This window comes from Alosa alosa, chromosome 18 (genome assembly GCF_017589495.1).
Source record: "Alosa alosa isolate M-15738 ecotype Scorff River chromosome 18, AALO_Geno_1.1, whole genome shotgun sequence".
Taxonomy (NCBI): domain Eukaryota; kingdom Metazoa; phylum Chordata; class Actinopteri; order Clupeiformes; family Clupeidae; genus Alosa; species Alosa alosa.
The window spans coordinates 34,882-46,948 of NC_063206.1; the positions used below are offsets into that span (position 1 = coordinate 34,882).

The 12,067-nt window shown below is 44.0% G+C and overlaps 1 protein-coding gene across 1 annotated transcript in view; it reads left to right on the forward strand.

Annotated features, from left to right (window-relative positions):
* The first annotated feature begins 1,090 nt into the window (after positions 1-1,090).
* Positions 1,091-12,067, forward strand: part of LOC125311530 (inhibitor of nuclear factor kappa-B kinase subunit alpha-like) — a 41,497-nt gene continuing 30,520 nt past the window's right edge. The window contains 7 exon segments of the mRNA XM_048269691.1: positions 1,091-1,724; positions 2,099-2,210; positions 2,309-2,403; positions 3,172-3,289; positions 3,562-3,631; positions 4,545-4,633; positions 9,803-9,896. Coding sequence (XP_048125648.1) covers positions 2,100-2,210; positions 2,309-2,403; positions 3,172-3,289; positions 3,562-3,631; positions 4,545-4,633; positions 9,803-9,896 — 577 coding nt within the window. The 5' untranslated portion in view covers positions 1,091-1,724; position 2,099.

Here is a 12,067-nt window from a genome sequence, read left to right on the forward strand (position 1 = left end):
AGACTGTTGCTTTCACATTGGGCTCACCTTTCTTGGGAAAGAAGGCTGTTAACACTTGTTTTCCCTCATTTCTTTTTTTCTCCCTTTCTTGCCTCTCTTTTCTTTTCTGGGAACCAGTTTAGCTTTCTTAGACTTAGACATCTTCACACCGTGAAAGTCTGCGTACCGCTTCGGCAGAATGAACGTTACTTCAAAAAATGCACCTAGCAGGGGGAAGGCGGACTGAACCATTTCGTGCAAGGGAGAGGGTGCCTGCCCTCAAACAATGTTGGCTTGGACACAATTTAATACATCAATCAACTGATGCATTTACCCGAAATATTTGCATCTATATTAGTTAACAACATTTATTAAGATCTTTAAATTAAGGAAATTATTTATTAAATAAAATTCAACTCCTTAGGGGCCCTCCCCCACTTGGGGCCCGGGTAATTTATTCCCACTTGTCCCCCCACTACGACGCCCTTGATGTCATGACATGCTTCCATTTCCAAAGCAATGAAGGCTGTTTATACCAACTTAATATTATGCATATCATTGTTAATATTGTGCTATAAATGTGGCAGAAACAATGCTAGAGTTTGTTTATCAGCCATATATAATAGTCTATATTTGAATGGAGCTGGCAAAAAGGTCTACTACTCAATGCCCTTAAAGTGACCATTGTGCACCATTTATACTAGTACTTCAAACTAGTAATATTTTAATAGTAGTATTTTTCTTAAGAAATTCATATTTAAAATAACAACAAAAATACTTTTTTTGGAAGGCGGGGGGGTGACACACACACACACACACCACAAAGCAGTTCTGCTTAGGCCACCCAAATGGCCAGCGGCGGCACTGACAACAATGTAATAATAACAATCTGTTGCACTACTGCGCCCTCCTGAGCAATATGCGGATGTTAAAGGACTGAGCTATTTCAAACTAACACCAGAGAATGTCTAATAAGGGAGACCGGCTCTGCTAACACCGGTCTAGGGTCAGGTTGACGTACACGCTACATTGTTCAACACCTTTAGGAAGACGCGACCAGCTGAACCTGTATCAGTAATTCACAACTTTAGGAAAGATGATTCTGCGCAGCGCATGCGCAGTAAAGTCAAGTGTGCCCAGCGGCTATCTGGGAAACTATCAAGCTAACTGTTGGACCTAATTTGTCGCATGTGTTAATTTCAAGTGGCGTTCAAAGTTCGGACGTTTTTATTACCGGTATTAGACTATGATATCAAGTATGTTGTTGGTAGTGTTACGCGATGTAGGCCGTCGCTAGTAAGATATCTCAACAACGATGTTTTGCTAGTAAACATGCTATCGCTAGGTAGATAACATCTAACGTTTGACGGCTAACAACTTAATGCCTGTGACCCAATTGCTAACATTAGCATAATTTGTTTACGTATAGCTACTATTTGGTAGGCGATCAATAATACCTTTGTTGTCGTCGTCTTCCGTGTTGACAGGTAGCTATCCAATTAACGTTAATTTTAACATTAGGCGAAGTGACTGGCCAGCCAAAATAGTTTAGCTAGCTTTGCCTATGTTCAGAGATACTGGACCTCGACCTATCGTTACAATGCAAATCACATTTAAGGGAAATTAGACTTTTTGAAAAGTATTGATACCCATCGATATGGACTGATAGCTTACGTTAGCTCGTCGAGGTTTCTGTTTAAGATGTTGACAGGTCTTTAAAGCTGAACAATCAAGACTTTCTCAAGGTAAGTTTTCTGCAACAGGTAACGTTAACGTTAGATAGCTAACGTTAGTCTAGCTAAGGTGTTGCTACGTCCCTTGGGTGCCAGGCCCGGGTGGCAGCTTGAACGTGAGGTTTTGATTGCCAGCCAGTCACACAGACTGTGTAAATCCTATGGATGTAGAGGACAATCACAGCCTCAAAACATCCAGTGTAGAGTAACATGAAACCCCATAGTTTTCATTCTAGCTGGTTGGGGTGATAAGAACAGAGGTGAATTGGATAATGCTGTTGTAGACTATGTACGGTATCTTGTTTGTTTGCTGTAACGTCGTGTGTTGTAGCCTATATTCAGCACACTTGCAGTTTTGACCTGAGCTCGCTCTTCCCCTCGAACAGAATGGATAAGCCACCTTTCAGACAGACGCAGAACCAGGTTTGCGGCGCGTGGGTGATGAAGGAGCGATTGGGCACCGGCGGCTTTGGACACGTCTATCTCTACCAGCATATGGTGAGAGCGCGCTGTGCTTCCAGTCCCTTTCTCGTGCCATGCAAGATGCGCCAACGGCATTTGTGGAGCTGCGTGGCTGAACGTGTGTCTGATTTCAGGAGGGCAATGACAAAATTGCGGTGAAGCTGTGCCGCTTGGAGCTCAATGCTAAAAACAAGGATCGATGGAGTCGGGAGATCCAGATCATGAAGAAGTAGGTTGTTCTGATGCATCCTATTTAAATCCAGATCATGAAGAACTAGGTTGTTCTGATGCATCTTTTTTAGATCCAGATCATGAAGAACTAGGTTGCTCTGACGCATCTTATTTAGATCCAGATCATGAAGAACTAGGTTGCTCTGACGCATCTTATTTAGATCCAGATCATGAAGAACTAGGTTGCTCTGATGCATCTTATTTAGATCCAGATTATGAAGAACTAGGTTGCTCTGATGCATCTTATTTAGAAACAGATCATGAAGAGGTAGTTGCTCTGACGCATCTTTTTTCCAACTGGTGTGCAGTGCACTTCCCGTTTGTCCATAGTGAGAGTTAAGTGTCGTGACATCTCGGGTCACTCCTCTCTCCACTCTTCTCTCTCTCTCTGTCCATCCCTTTACCCATCCCTTCCTTCTCCACTTTTCTCCTAATTCCTTTATCCCCCTCTTCCTCTCACCTTTTCTCCTCCTCCTCTCCTCCTCCCCTCCCTCCTCCTCTCTCTCCTCCTCTCTCCTCCTCTCTCCCCGCCCCTCTCTCTTCCTCCATCTCCTCCTCTCTCTCTCCTCTCTCTCCTCCTCTCTCTCCTCCTCACCCTCCACCTCCCTCTCCTCCTCTCTCTCCTCCTCCCCTCTCTCCTCCTCTCTCTCCTCCTCCTCTCTCTCCCCTCTCCCTCCCCTCTCTCTATCCTCCTCTCTCTCCTCCTCTCCTCTCTCCTCCTCTCTCTCCTCCTCTCCCTCTCCTCCTCCACCTCCTCCCCCATCAGGCTGAACCATCTGAACGTTGTGACGGCCAGGGAGGTCCCCGAGGAGATGAAGCACATCGCCCTGAACGACCTGCCCCTCCTGGCCATGGAGTACTGCTCCAAAGGAGACCTGCGAAAGGTACAACCATCTGTGTGTGTGTGTCTGTGTCTGTATCTGTGTGTGTGTGTGTCTGTGTCTGTATCTGTGTGTGTGTGTGTGTGTGTGTGTCTGTGTTTGTCGGTGCTGCACGGTCGACCAAAATTCATGAGTGCCAGCGCTTCAGTACCACTGCACACCACACTGGCGATGCAAAATGTCTATGAGTATGTACACAGACACACACACACACACACACACACACACACACACACATAAGTACACTCAAGACTCCTTATTTGTGTTTCTTGTAGATGTTGAGTAAACCAGAGAACTGCTGTGGACTGAAAGAGAGCGAGGTCCTTTCATTAATCAACGACGTGGGTAAGAGCTCTACAGCTGTTTTTATTCACTAACTCAACGACGTGGGGAAGAGCTTTACAGACGCTGTTTTTATTCACTAACTCAATGACGTAGGGAACAGCTTTATTCACTAACTCAATGACGTGGGGAACAGCTTTATTCACTAACTCAATGACGTGGGGAAGAGCTCTTATTCACTAACTCAATGATGTGGGGAAGAGCTTTATTCACTAACTCAATGACGTGGGGAACAGCTATGACTAAGTCAACACATCGGCACATACAGACGACTTTATTCACTAAGTCAACACATCGGCACATACAGACGTCTTTATTCACTAACTCAACACATCGGCACATACAGACGTCTTTATTCACTAACTCAACACATCGGCACATACAGACGACACTGGTGGACATCTGTGCTCTTGGATGTTTGCTGGTGGATGGTGGCATGACGTTGTTGTTGTTGTTGTCTTGGTAGTTTGCTGGTATTTGGTTGTTTTGGTCTTGTATGCTCATCTCTCCCTCCCTCCCTCTCTTCTCTCTCTCTCTATCTCTATCTCTATCTCTCTCTCTCTCTCTCTCCCTCCCTTGCTCCCTCCCTCTCTCTCTATCTCTCTCTCTCTCTCTCTCCCTTGCTCCCTCCCTCCCTCTCTATCTCTCTCTCTCCCTTGCTCCCCCCCTCTCCCCCCCCCTCTCTCTCTCCCCCCCCTCTCTCCCTCTCTCTCTCTCTCCCTTGCTCCCTCCTTCTCTCTCTATCTATCTATCTCTCTCTCCTCTCTCCCCTCCCTCTCACATCCTATCTATCTGTCTCCCCCTCTCTCTCTCTATCTCTCTCTCTCTGTCATCCTCTCTCTCCTCCTCTCTCCCCCTCTCCTCTCCTCTCCTCTCTCCCTCTCCCCCCCTCTCTCTCTCCCTCTCTCTATGATAGGCTCGGGTATCCTTTACCTGCATGAGAACAAGATCATCCACAGAGACCTGAAGCCAGAGAACATCGTGCTGCAGGACATCGATGGCAAGGTGAGGTAACACACACTATATACACACACACTATACACACACACACACACACACACACACTATATGCACACACACACACACACACACACACTATATACACACACACTATATACACACACACTATATACACACACACTATACACACACACACACACACATATACACACACACACACATCGATGGCAAGGTAAGGTAGCACACACACACACACACACACACACACACATCGATGGCAAGGTAAGGTAGCACACAACACACACACATCGATGGCAAGGTAAGGTAACACACACACACACACACACACACATCGATGGCAAGGTAAGGTAGCACACACACACACACACACACACACATCGATGGCAAGGTAAGGTAGCACACACACACACACACACATCGATGGCAAGGTAAGGTAGCACACACACACACACACACACATCGATGGCAAGGTAAGGTAGCACACACACACACACACACACACATTGATGGCAAGGTAAGGTAGCATGCCAACACACACACACACACATCGATGGCAAGGTAAAGTAGTACGACAACACACACACACACATACACATACACACACACACACACACACACACACACACACACACATCGATGGCAAGGTAAGGTAGCACACCACACATACACACACACACACACACACACATATCAATGGCAAGGTAAGGTAGCACACCACACACACACACACACACACATCAATGGCAAGTTAAGGTAGCACACCACACACACACATATACACACTCCCACATCAATGGCAAGGCAAGTTCAAAGTTGCTTTATTAGCATGACTGTATGAGAACAGCGTTGCTAATGTCAGTGTTGACCGCAACTCTCACACTCGGAGAGGTCAGAGGGGCCACCCAGATGCACCAATAAATAGCAGCTTCACTGCAAACTGCGTTTCAGATGCACCAATAAATAGCAGCTTCACTGCAAACACTTCCCTCTTCCTCACAGATGCACCAATAAATAGCAGCTTCACTGCAAACTGCGTTTCAGATGCACCAATAAATAGTAGCTTTACTGCAAACACTTCCCTCTTCCTCACAGATGCACCAATAAATAGCAGCTTCACTGCAAACTGCGTTTCAGATGCACCAATAAATAGTAGCTTTACTGCAAACACTTCCCTCTTCCTCACAGATGCACCAATAAATAGTAGCTTTACTGCAAACTGCGTTTCAGATGCACCAATAAATAGTAGCTTTACTGCAAACACTTCCCTCTTCCTCACAGATGCACCAATAAATAGCAGCTTCACTGCAAACTGCGTTTCAGATGCACCAATAAATAGCAGCTTCACTGCAAACTGCGTTTCAGATGCACCAATAAATAGCAGCTTTACTGCAAACACTTCCCTCTTCCTCACAGATGCACCAATAAATAGTAGCTTCACTGCAAACTGCGTTTCAGATGCACCAATAAATAGTAGCTTTACTGCAAACACTTCCCTCTTCCTCACAGATGCACCAATAAATAGCAGCTTCACTGCAAACTGCGTTTCAGATGCACCAATAAATAGCAGCTTTACTGCAAACACTTCCCTCTTCCTCACAGATGCACCAATAAATAGTAGCTTTACTGCAAACTGCGTTTCAGATGCACCAATAAATAGTAGCTTTACTGCAAACACTTCCCTCTTCCTCACAGATGCACCAATAAATAGTAGCTTCACTGCAAACTGCGTTTCAGATGCACCAATAAATAGTAGCTTTACTGCAAACACTTCCCTCTTCCTCACAGATGCACCAATAAATAGCAGCTTTACTGCAAACACTTCCCTCTTCCTCACAGATGCACCAATAAATAGCAGCTTCACTGCAAACTGCGTTTCAGATGCACCAATAAATAGTAGCTTTACTGCAAACACTTCCTCTTTCCCTCACAGATGCACTAATAAATAGCAGCTTCACTGCAAACTGCGTTTCAGATGCACCAATAAATAGCAGCTTTACTGCAAACACTTCCCTCTTCCTCACAGATGCACCAATAAATAGCAGCTTCACTGCAAACTGCGTTTCAGATGCACCAATAAATAGTAGCTTTACTGCAAACTGCGTTTCAGATGCACCAATAAATAGTAGCTTTACTGCAAACTGCGTTTCAGATGCACCAATAAATAGTAGCTTTACTGCAAACTGCGTTTCAGATGCACCAATAAATAGTAGCTTTACTGCAAACACTTCCCTCTTCCTCACAGATGCACCAATAAATAGTAGCTTCACTGCAAACTGCGTTTCAGATGCACCAATAAATAGTAGCTTTACTGCAAACACTTCCCTCTTCCTCACAGATGCACCAATAAATAGTAGCTTTACTGCAAACACTTCACAATGCACCAATAAATAGTAGCTTTACTGCAAACACTTCCCTCTTCCTCACAGATGCACCAATAAATAGTAGCTTTACTGCAAACACTTCCCTCTTCCTCACAGATGCACCAATAAATTTAGTAAACTGCTTTCAGATGCAAATAAATAGTAGCTTTGCTGCCACCGCGCTTCAGATGCACTAATAAATAGCAGCTTCACTGCAAACACTTCCCTCTTCCTCACAGATGCACCAATAAATAGTAGCTTTACTGCAAACTGCGTTTCAGATGCACCAATAAATAGTAGCTTTACTGCAAACTGCGTTTCAGATGCACCAATAAATAGTAGCTTTACTGCAAACACTTCCCTCTTCCTCACAGATGCACCAATAAATAGTAGCTTTACTGTAAACTGCGTTTCAGATGCACCAATAAATAGTAGCTTTACTGCAAACTGCGTTTCAGATGCACCAATAAATAGCAGCTTCACTGCAAACACTTCCCTCTTCCTCACAGATGCACCAATAAATAGCAGCTTTACTGCAAACTGCGTTTCAGATGCACCAATAAATAGCAGCTTTACTGCAAACACTTCCCTCTTCCTCACAGATGCACCAATAAATAGCAGCTTTACTGCAAACACTTCCCTCTTCCTCACAGATGCACCAATAAATAGTAGCTTCACTGATAACTGCGTATCAGATGCACCAATAAATAGTAGCTTTACTGCAAACACTTCCCTCTTCCTCAATAAATAGCAGATGCACTAATGCAAATAAATAGTAGCTTCACTGCAAACTTCGCTTCAGATGCACCAATAAATAGTAGCTTTTACTGCAAACACTTCCAGATGCTCTTTCCTCACAGATGCACCAATAAATAGTAGCTTTACTGCAAACCGCGCTTCAGATGCACCAATAAATAGTAGCTTTACTGCAAACACTTCCTCTTCAGATGCACTTTAATAAATAGCAGCTTCACTGCAAACACTTCCCTCTTTCCCCACAGATGCACCAATAAATAGCAGCTTTACTGCAAACACTTCCCTCTTCCTCACAGATGCACCAATAAATAGCAGCTTTACTGCAAACACTTCCCTCTTCCTCACAGATGCACCAATAAATAGCAGCTTCACTGCAAACTGCGTTTCAGATGCACCAATAAATAGCAGCTTCACTGCAAACCGCGCTTCAGATGCACCAATAAATAGTGGCTTTACTGCAAACTGCAAACTTCCTTCAGATGCACCAATAAATAGTAGCTTTACTGCAAAAATGCAGTTTCCCTCTTCCTCACAGATGCAGATGCAATAAATAGTAGCTTTACTGCAAACACTTCCCTCTTCCTTCAGATGCATGCCAATAAATAGTAGCTTTACTGCAAACACTTCCCTCTTCCTCACAGATGCACCAATAAATAGTAGCTTTACTGCAAACACTTCCCTCTTCCTCACAGATGCACCAATAAATAGTAGCTTTACTGCAAACACTTCCCTCTTCCTCACAGATGCACCAATAAATAGTAGCTTTACTGCAAACACTTCCCTCTTCCTCACAGATGCACCAATAAATAGCAGCTTTACTGCAAACACTTCCCTCTTCCTCACAGATGCACCAATAAATAGCAGCTTCACTGCAAACTGCGTTTCAGATGCACCAATAAATAGTAGCTTTACTGCAAACACTTCCCTCTTCCTCACAGATGCACCAATAAATAGCAGCTTCACTGCAAACTGCGTTTCCCTCTTCCTCGAGAACGTTCACTCGGAGAGGACACCCGGATGTTTTGAGTTCTCTCAATCTCCACCACGTAGCAGATCTAACTCCACTTACTCCACTTCATTGGGAACGCATCTTGTGCGAGCAGGAGAGAGACAAAGAGAGTGGCAGATTACCGCTGGCTTGTCATTGTGTGTCTCCTTTTCAATATAATACACTTTTAGAAGGAAATCATGAAGGCAACAAAGACGAGGAGGTTGCGCTTTGCAAGGTTATGCGGTTCCCATTACTGACTCAGATTGGTGAGGGGGCGCTTTAACAGGCTGCAATCAATGTGATTTGGAACGTGGACAAGAATAGAAAGACTAGTCTACTACTTGGCCTTTGTAGAATGGGGTTGGTGAGTCTTCAACGCTTCATTTCCCAGCATTTTCATGGAGCACATGACATGCCAAGCCGACTGAAACGCATTCCATTCAGATAGCTGGGTGGCTACCATGTCATAATTCACTTTTAATTGCCAACAGAAATGTGAACAACATTTCATTTTGTATGTCCATTTCCAACTTAGTATTGTGCATATTATTGTTAATAGTGTGCTATCAATGTGGCTCAAACAAACAAGGCTTGTAATGAAGAGCTGGCAAAAGGGCATTATGAGAACATAAAGACTCAATGCTCCATTTATAAGTCAAACAGCATTTCTTCAGAAAAAAATTGCTTACAAATACACAAGAATGGTCTGTAAATTATAGGCCTTTTATTTTACTTTAGAAGTTTTTTTTTTTCGCTTAGGGCACGGAAATGGCCAGCAGTGTCACTGACCGTCATGATGTCACAATCTGGCGAGTGGCAACCTGCCGTGACAACCACTTGCATGGCAACCTGCCGTGACAACCACTTGCACAACATCTTTTCGGAATTTAAATTATTTGGCTTAGGATTGCTATAAGGAAATGTCAAATACTGATTTTGACAGCAGTTGGTTTCACCAAAGAGCCTAGCAAGGCGATCATGCAACATCCCTTCTGACTCCATCACCATCCAGACAAACAGCAGTGAGCCATGTTGCTAGCGCATGGCTAGGGCTAAGCTAACCTGTGTGTGTGTGTATCTCCACAGCTGGTCCATAAGATCATAGATCTGGGCTATGCCAAAGACCTGGACCAGGGCAGTCTCTGTACCTCATTTGTTGGCACCTTGCAGTACCTGGTAAGTCGGCTCTCTTATCTATTGCATCTGCAGAGCCATGCTGGACATTTTCTTTTTTCAAGCCCTGCTGCATTGCTTTGCCTTTCACTGTGTGTGTGTGTGTGTTTGTGTGTGTGTGTGTGTGTGTGCGTGGGCGTGGGCCTGGTGACCTTTGTAAGACTTCCCCAGGGCCCAGTGCTAGGCCTGGGATTTGATTGGTCACGGATGAAAGCAGGATTGTGATTGGTCTGTTCCGACGTCCATTGCATTAAGGCCTAGTCCACACGTACCAAACCGATCTTTTTTTCCTCTGTCTTCCCTGGAACCGTATCAAGAATATTTGCGTCCAAACGGATCCATCTTAACACGACTCAACATGTTACTTCATACCCCAGGCCTATAGTGGCACTGTTTCTTTACAGAAATTGACCAAAACTTGCGCTTTACAAACAGACAGAATAGGCTACGACGGAATGGCTAGTGCAAGGAAACCAGAATTGTTTGTGTGGACTGATGGTGAACTGTCAACTGTAAAACTAATAAACTTTGTTTTACGTGTTGTGAAGGGTGCAGTCCTGTCCTTTATTTGGCTAACGCAGGTAGGCCTACTAATCACCTTTTACTTTCTTTGGTTGTAGGATAGTCCGTTGATTCACATTAGTTTTGGCTATCACCACAATTAGGCTACTAAACGCAAGGCTTACCCAAGTTCTAGGCTATTCTGTCGCCACATTTATAATATTGCTATAAAAACCTTCGTTAGTAACAGTCAATACTTTTGCCTGCATCAAATCAATGATTTGCATTCAGTGTGCTACCATCGGCTTAACGTGAGTTCTAAGCGCCTTTGTATGCTTATATCTGATTTCACTCGACTGTGAATGCATGTATATATGTTGTAAGACATGTAAAATAAATGAATGACACTGGCACTACGCACAAATTAATGTAGCCTTAACTTACACCGCACTTTCCTAATAACTTAAGTTCTCTCGTGTCACTGACAGTAGCTAGAATGCATAAAAACACCCTGGGAAAAAACAGTGTTCAGTCCACCAAGTCATAAGCTATCGAAGCCATGCGCAGCACCAGTTGTGATGTTTATCTTACGGGCGTAATCAGAGGTAATGTCATGTATGAAAACTAGTATTGTTAGGCAATACTATAAGTGCAAGTCCAGGGCAGCTGAGGTGTGGTGATGACATCATCAATACTCAAGCAGGATGTGCGGTTTCGCTGTCTAATCGAATTCAAACGGGCTACGGTTTCAGATTTTTCCACTCTGGGACCAGGTTTCAAAAAAGTGTGGTTTAGGGCAGTGCGTTTGCAGGATTCGTTTGGACGCTCGGCCAAGACGAAGGAAAACCTCTGCCTTTAACCTAAAAAGCGTCTCCGTGTGGACAGGCCCTAAGACATACTGACTGTTCTTGAGAGTGAGAGCAAAGGAGTTTGTTATCTCACAAAGAGAGTGCCAAGCTAGTGATTAACTGAGGTGACCCTGGTGAAGCTGGTGGCTAACATTGTTTAAGCTGAGAAAAAGCTCTTTCGTGTGATGTGATGCATGTGATGCAGCATTTCCCATACGTTGACAAATCTGTGACGGTGCGCCACGACATCAAAACTGGCCGCCACACATCAATGCTCTATGTTGTACTATTTAAATGAAAGATAAAATAAAATCATTTCATTGAGCTGCGCTTTTTACGCACGCAGCCTTTCCTTGCCCCATCCCGCTCTCGTAATGATCCCACTGCCCCTCCTCTGCATGTGCATTTAACAAAACATTAATGATAGTTGTTGCCACATATGCATTGCATAGAAGATGGCGGACTAAATTGCTATTAAATCCGCTTAGCATTGTGACCGTGCTGCACAAATTTGTTCAAAACTGCTGCACTCAAGTTAACTCTGCAAAGGTCTTATGAATGTTCAAAATCCCTATGTAAATGTTAAAGTGTTTTCTAAGACTCAAAAGTTCTTGTCCCAAGGAGAAGTACGAACCCTTATTTTAACTATGTAGAAAACATTATGAATTGCATTCACACATCAGCAGCCTTTTAACTGCGTTAAAATTGCAAGGGTTCCCTCACGAACATTTCACCACATAAACCTCTGACTCTGAATCATCATCCGACTGTGACACTGTAGTATACTAGTATACTATACTAGCACACTAGCCGCAGGTGGGAAGAACGA